Consider the following 8,039-nt stretch of genomic DNA (forward strand, 5'->3'; position numbering starts at 1 on the left):
AAATAAATTTTGAGGAATATATTCACCTAAATTCTATGCGTTTTTAAAAGTGTCTGAAAACTTTGGGTAGCATTTTAAGCAGAATAAATTAAATATGGTATTGAAATTAAAGAAAACTTTGATCTGAACTCAAATTTTTTTTGTTTGTTTGTTTTGAGACGTAGTCTTGCTCTGTCACCCAGGCTGGAGTGCAGTGGCACGATCTCGGCTTACTGCAACCTCTGCCTCCCTGGTTCAGACGATTCTCCCGCCTCAGCCTCCCAAGTAGCCAGGGTTACAGGTGCTGCCACCACGCCCAACTAATGTTTTTTGTTTTTTTTGTGTGTGTTTTTAGTTGAGATGAGATTTCATCATGATGGACAGGCTGATCTCAAACTCCTGACAGGTGATCCACCCACCTGGGCCTCCCAAAGTGCTGGGATTACAAGCGTGAGCCACCGTGCCCAGCCTGAATTCAACATAATTTAAAAATAACATAATAGAAGTACTCAAGATTAAACTATAAAGGGTACAGCATAGTGAAAAAAAGTTTGCCTAGATCAGAAGCCAGAAGACTATTTTGCACTTTCTCTTACTAATACGATCTTGGGAAACTCCTTCAACTATTCTGACTTGCTTTCCCTTTTGTAAATGGGAAATAATACTTGTATAAGCACTAACAGAGTTCCTCAAAGAATAAAATAAGACTGAAAATTATAATGTATTACAGGAAGGGAAGGCATTACTTAAAAATAATCCTAGAGGCCGGGCACGGTGGCTCACGCCTGTAATCCCAGCACTTTGGGAGGCCGAGGTGGGCGGATCACGAGGTCAGGAGATCGATCCCATCCTGGCTAACACAGTGAAACCCCGTCTTTACTAAAAATACAAAAAATTAGCCGGGCGTGGTGGTGGGCGCCTGTAATCCCAGCTCCTCGGGAGGCTGAGGCAGGAGAATGGCGAGAACATGGGTGGTGGAGCTCGCAGTGAGCCAAGATCACACCACTGCACTCCAGCCTGGGCGACAGAGCGAGACTCCATCTCAAAAAAAAAAAAACAACTATATAATATATATGCATACAAAATAATTGCAGAAATTATCAGTGTTACAAGGGTTAGGATTCTTTTTTTTTTCTTTTTTTTTGAGATGGAGTCTCGCGCTGTCACTCAGGCTGGAGTGCAGTGGCGAGATTTCGGCTCACTGCAACCTCCACCTCCCCGGTTCAAGTGATTCTCCTCAGCCTGCTAAGCAGCTGGGATCACAGGCGCCCACCGCCACACCCGGCTAATTTTTGTATTTTTAGTAAAGACGGGGTTTCACCATGTTGGCCAGGGTGGTCTCAAACTCCTGACCTCAAATGATCCACCCACCTAGCCTCCCAAAGTGCTGGGATTTCAGGCGTGAGCCACAAGAGTTAGGATTCTTTTTAAATGACTGTGAAACTCCACAATGTAACACAGTTAGACTGTATTAAAGTGGTTACATTCATCTTACACATATGGGCAAATAGTTAGGATGGCAAGCTTTCTGCTCAAGTATTTAAATGTTGTGAAGAGTAGGCCAGGCCTGGTGGCTCACACCTGTAATCCCTTCAACTTTGGAAGGTCCAGGTGGGTGGATCCCTGGACTTAGGTCACATTTTTTTGTTGAAAAAAACAAAGTATATATATTTAGTTTCTGATGTTTACTTCACGAACCATAGTCTTACCGACGTTTTTTTTTTTTTGAGACGGAGTCTTGCTCTGTCACCCAAGCTGGAGTGCAGTGCAACCTCTGCCTCCTTCGTTCAAGTGATTCTTATGCCTCAGCCTCCGAGTAGCTGGGATTACGGGCATGCGCCAATATGCCTGGCTAATTTTTTTTTTTTTTTTTTTTGTATTTTTAGTAGAGACGGGGTTTCGCCATGTTGCCAAGGCTGGTCTCGAACTCCTGACCTCAAGGGATCCACCCACCTGGACCTTCAAAGTTGAAGGGATTACAGGTGTGAGCCACCAGGCCTGGCCTACTCTTAAGAACATTTAAATACTTGAGCAGAAAGCTTGCCATCCTAGCTATTTGCCAAGCTGGATACAGAGGGGCAGTATATTGTCCTTTATTTGTTCTCTTATTCCTACCTAAGGACTGGATACAAGCTTTCTTAAAACAAGAATAGATTTTCTCACCAAGAGAGTCATGGCTTTTGGAAAACAGTGTAGTTCCAACTTTCCTCAATGTCCACAGCTTCAGCTAGAAGGGACACAACATTGCAGGGGTCCATGGAAAGGCTGCTTGAACAATTCTCTTCTACTCTGCAAACAGATGCTCTTACGTTGGCTAACTGGGTATTAGTGTGGGCTTATCCTGAAGAGCAGCATTTGATGAACTACCACAGCTGGGAATTAACAGAAAGGGCTGCCCCACATGGAATGGCAAAGCCAGCATGCAGTTTGTATTACATACGTCCACTCTGAATCTCTTCATTCTTCTCTCATGCAGGTGAGGAACGAGCTGCAGCAACGGATGCACAACAGATGACTGAGAGGACATGAACACACACGCGATGAGCACAAGGCTTCTCAGCACTGGCCATCAAGATGCTTCCTATTTGTTTTTGTTTTTACCCACTAAACTTGTCCCAGACAAAACAGAAAATTAAAGATGTCACCTAAAACAGCTCTTTGGGAGCAATTCAAAGAACTGTGGAGAATGAACCAAGAGGTGGGATAAAATTTGGTAGCTCTATGCTGGGATTTTTGTTCTCATATTGAGAAGAAGCACTTTCCCGACAGCTGCAGCTCTCTTGTGAACTGTCAGCAAGTAAAACCCCTCATTGCCTCTTTCAGAGGCAAAAGGCAGTCTGTCTGTTACTAGACTTACTCAAAATAATTCGGGCCAGGCAAAACCCACACTGCCAGTAGCAATTTTCCACTATAAACATTTCTATCTGGAAGATTATACTATATACACATCTAATAACCTCCTTTATAAATTATATACTTAAAACAGAAACGTTGGGAGCAAGACAACAATGTGTGAAAATGACAATGTGTTCTCGATAGTGAAAACTGTGACTAAGATACATTTTCCCAAAATGTAAAGGTGCCAAGCCAAAGAAAATGAAAGCACACTTGAGATATATAGCTACCTACCTGATATGGCTGCATTTTTAAAAAAGGTATGGGTCACACTGAGACTTCTCATTAATGTTAAATTCATTTATGACATGCATTATGTTGAGCCCTGTATAACAGTTATCTGTTAACTAATTCAACTTGTACTTGGTGTAAACCCAGTATAATCTTTCGCCTCCTCATATGTTAAGAATATTCCGTGTGATAAATATTTCAAACTGAGTTTAAGATTACAGTTACCTTTCCATAGGTATGTATCTGCTTAAAATACACTATGCTCCTCATTCCCTAAATTGGTTCACAGAAGTGAATCACAAGTGTGGAAATAATATTATAGTCAAATAATTTCTAAGTATTCTAGATTCAAACACCAAGTAGCCTGGTTAGCATTTTTAAAATCCATGCCTACAAAAAGAAAAACTACTGCTAATGCTACATGATTTTAAAGTGAACTGAATTCAAGTTACTGGTTTTTGGCTAACCTTAGAGAATACATTCACACATTAAATGCCTAATTACTAATAAGAACATCTTAGGAATAGAAGAGGATATTTCTAATTATATTTAATTACATTTTTGACAATCATCCTTTAAAATAAAAAATGCCCTTGGATCAAATGATTTTTTAATTTGCAACAATTGCCATCTGAAACAATATGTTTTACTTATTTATTTGCTTTTTTATTTTCTTGGGCTTTAGAATGTGTTTCATAAAAGCAGAGACTTTTCTTTTCTTTTCTTTTTTTGAGACAGAGTATCACTCTGTCGTCCATGCTGGAGTGCAGTGGCGTGATCTCAGCTCACTGCAACCTCCACCTCCTGGGTACAAGCGATTCTCTTGCCTTAACCTCCCGAGTAGCTGGGACCACAGGCGCACAACATCACACCTGGCTACTTTTTGTATTTTTAGTAGAGACAGGGTTTCACCATGTTGGCAAGGCTGGTCTTGAACTCCAGACCTCAAGTGATCTGCCTGCCTCGGCCTCCCAAACTGCTGGGATTACAGGCATGAGCCACCATCCCTGGCCAGGGATTTCTTTTTTAAATTTTGTTTTATTTATTGCTGTATTTCTAGTACCTAGAATTGTGCCTGGCACATAGCATATAGTTAATAGTTTGTAAATAACTGTTAAATAATGAATGAATTAATGAATGAATTTAATGTACAGGTGGTAATTGACATATAAAATAAATCAAATGGATAATAAATATTGAATTTCATTCCTTTACTCACATATAAACTTTTAAAGTAAAAAATTTGAATTCTAATGTAGCTCTGTTACGCTGCAAAAACAGGTTCATTCTTTTAAACAAATATTAGTGATTACTAAGAAGTAGTTCTACAACTTACCACAACATTTGAATTGCCCAACTTCTGTGTCTTCGAATAATGAAATAAGAACTGTTTTAAAAAAGCAGTAAGTTTTACTATAAGAATTAATGGTTTCCTTATTATTTTACAAGGTATAGATTTATGAAAATCATCTTACCCTTTTAGTATTATCTTTTTCATCTTGTTCCTATTGAAAAGAGATATTATATCATTATATATTGTAAAATTTTACTATCTTATATACAATAATTTTATAATGTTATAGCACATAATTATTTAAAACACATGACTCATGTTACATATAAAATATAAGACTGAAATTAGTTAAGCATCCATTGCTCTAAAAATAAATGAGAAATTAATTGAATATTGTTTACAAATAAGATGTGCATAAAGATCTCTTTACTGCAACTTTATTCATAAGAGTGAAAAATTGGAAACATCCTAAATATTCAACAGTGGTAGAATGCGAAATTATTATATCATGACATGATGGAATATTCAGAGGAGAAGACTGAAAGAATCATATGAAAGTATTTTTACTATTTATCACTAAATAAGGAGGTTATGAGTTGTTTTTGATGTCTTTCATAAAACAATTTTTAGCCTGGCGCAGTGGCTCACGCCTGTAATCCCAGCACTTTGGGAGGCCGAGGTGGGCAGATCACGAGGTCAGGAGATCGAGACCATCCTGGCTAACACGGTGAAACCCCGTCTTTACTAAAAAAAGACAAAAAATTAGCCGAGTGTGGTGGCACGTGCCTGTAGTCCCAGCTACTTGGGAGGCTGAGGCAGAAGAATGGTGTGAATCCAGGAGGCAGAGCTTGCAGTGAGCCGAGATTATGCCACTGTACTCCAGCCTGGGTGACAGAGCGAGACTCCGTCTCAATAAAAAAAATAAAAAAATAAAAAAAATTCAAATCATATAATTCCTTTTTTGTTGTTGTTCTTTCTCACTTGTTTTTAATACAAATGGAAGATCATGAATAAACACCATTGTCATTTATTTTATCTTAATTAGGAAAAAATCAATTACGCTTTTTGGGACAATGTCACCTTTAGAAACAATGGATAAATATACAATTGTAGGCAGAGATTAGTTTCATAAAACATTTATGCTTTCAAATTATCAATTTTTTTCTTTGAATTATTATATATAAAAGGTATGAAAGTCAGAGTGTACCAATGACCACAGATTAAGTTAGAATTGCAAATGAAAAGTATAATTCCAAACCTGAAGCTCTCATCTTTAATAAAGTAGCTTAAAAATAAGTTCATCCATAAGATAGAGATTATAAAATTAGGTATAGTGCTTATGCACTTTTCAAGTTCCCATCTACCCTCACTCCAGGACAAAAAGTTCTCCCAGAAGAATCAAGTAATTTTAATAAGAAACCAAGACAATGACAATACAGTTTGCTTTTTTTTGTATTCTTAATGTCCTACTTTCCCACAAAGTACAATGTCCTAACCTTTGAACCATTAGATGTGTTTAACAGCTTAGAAAGATGCATCTGTTCTCCAAAGTAGCATGAGTCAGGGCAAAAAAAGAGAGCCAGCATGACCCCATATTTATTCCTCCGGACTGGAACTCATTTTATATTTGATAGGGACATATTATTTCCCAATTAGATTACTGTAAGCTCCATTAATATGATGCTCAATTCTCAGACATCAGAGAAACTGAATTATTTCTTATCCAAAAACAATTTTTCCTCTTCTAACTTGTCTTGGCATGCTTCCTAAATTGAGTATACTTTCTTCCAGGAGAAATTCCAAGAAATTTTTGGATAATTTTTGTCTACAAACAAAACACTATTTCAACCTTACCTGAGGCTTTAGTAGCATTCCCATAATCACAAAGCAAAGCTCCTCCAGTGCATTGGATGCCTAACAGAAATGAGAAGATATGTAAGTTATGCTTCTGCTTTAACGACATTTACATAGAAGAGATAACTATAAAATGTTAGGGGCATGAGGAAATGCTAACTACCTAGAAAAGAATCCTTCTGTAGATTACTAAAACTGCTGGAATCCTTTGATTTCTCTCACAACAAAAACTTGGCTGTAAAAGTAAAGCCTCCCTTCTAACCAGAAACAACAAAAAAAGGTAAGTACTGTACATATGCACTCATGAAGGCTTCCGCTGTGATCTAGATGCATAGTTCTCAGCACTTGCTAAAATATTATGAAATTCTATGACTGAGGGTAACAAGGGACAGTGCCAGAAGAGGAATTATTCTTCCCAGCTTGTAGCAAAATCTGCATCTACATGCCAAAGCTGTGAGCCTCACTGAATATTACTCATTATTGGCTAATCTGAAAATCCTGCAATTGCTCGAAAACAATGGGAAGTGTAGGAGAAGAAGCCATATGTGGTACAGCAACTAATCTGCGTACCACCCTTCCAGGTTGCTGACTGCACACCCCAGGATCAGGTTTTTCAAAGCATTCAAGCAGAGAAGTAGGGCAGGGCTCTGTGGTTAGCAGCCAGCTGGGTGTGGTAAGGAGTAGAAGAAATGGACAAGCAGGGGCGAAACCTGCTTTGCACAGAGTTTAGCACAGTAGCACCATAAACAATTGATTACTTAATATATGCATTTTGGAAGTAATGAAGAACTAGAACAGTGGGGAGGGCGATACAATTAGTGGTTAAAAGCATGAGCTATGGAGTTGGGAAGGCTGTAACTCTACACAGTGCAAATTCCATTTCTGCTCTTTATTAGCTGTGTAACCTTGGGCTGGTTACCTAACCTCTCTAAATTTCTGTTTATTCAGCTCTAAGCTGGGGATGACATCACTGCAGAGAGTTCCTAGAAGAATTAAATGTAGGTAAAGTTCTCAGGTTGATTTACAGCTGAAGTGATTCTTAATTTAGAAGTTACATGAAAAAGAGGTCGGGTGCAGGGGCTCTCGCCTGTAATCCCAGCACTTTGGGACGCTGAGGCAGGCGGATCACCTGAGGTCAGGAACTCGAGATCAGCGTGGCCAACACGGTGAAACCTAGTCTCTACTAAAATACAAAAAATTAGCCAGGCATGGTAGCACGCGCCTGTAATTCTAGCTACTAGGGAGGCTGAGGCAGGGGAATCACTTGACCCTGGGAGGCAGAGGTTGCAGTGAGCTGAGATCTCGACACTGAACTCCAGCCTGGATGACGGAGTGAGACTCTGTCTCAAAAAAAAAAAAAAGACATACGAAAAGAATTGTTCAGGGCCTCCAGTAGTCTCACCTTCTCTCCCTTTGAACGACAGTACATGCTTGACATGGTTGGTTGTGGTTCGAGATGCAGGTGGAGTCGACAGTTTTCCTGTGCACCCTTCCTAGCATCAGAGGTCTGCTTTGTTCTCTTCATTCCATTTGTTTGCTTGTCATGCAAATTCTTGGGATATTTATTAATAATGCCTCATATGTATATAGTGTTTCAATAAATTATAAAACACTTTCATATACAGTCATGCACCACATAATGGCATTTCAGTCAATGAGTCAATGATAGAGTGCATATACAATAGTGGTCACATAAAATTATTATGGGCCGGGCGCGGTGGCTCAAGCCTGTAATCCCAGCACTTTGGGAGGCCGAGACGGGCGGATCACGAGGTCAGGAGATCGA

The 8,039-nt window shown here is 39.1% G+C and overlaps 1 protein-coding gene across 4 annotated transcripts in view; it reads right to left on the minus strand.

The window, feature by feature from the left end:
- The window catches only part of NMU (neuromedin U), a 41,279-nt gene that overhangs the window by 8,659 nt on the left and 24,581 nt on the right, over positions 1-8,039 (minus strand). For 2 of the 4 annotated variants that reach the window (XM_011961713.1, XM_011961714.1), the window contains 4 exons: positions 6,254-6,313; positions 4,581-4,610; positions 4,442-4,492; positions 2,420-2,494 (listed from right to left, as the gene is read on the minus strand). In XM_011961713.1, the coding sequence (XP_011817103.1) occupies positions 2,420-2,494; positions 4,442-4,492; positions 4,581-4,610; positions 6,254-6,313 (216 nt within the window). The remainder of the gene's footprint in view (positions 1-2,419; positions 2,495-4,441; positions 4,493-4,580; positions 4,611-6,253; positions 6,314-8,039) is intronic. The other 2 variants (XM_011961715.1, XM_011961716.1) reach the window with 2 other exon arrangements.

This window comes from Colobus angolensis, unplaced genomic scaffold (genome assembly GCF_000951035.1).
Source record: "Colobus angolensis palliatus isolate OR3802 unplaced genomic scaffold, Cang.pa_1.0 Scaffold566, whole genome shotgun sequence".
NCBI lineage: Eukaryota > Metazoa > Chordata > Mammalia > Primates > Cercopithecidae > Colobus > Colobus angolensis.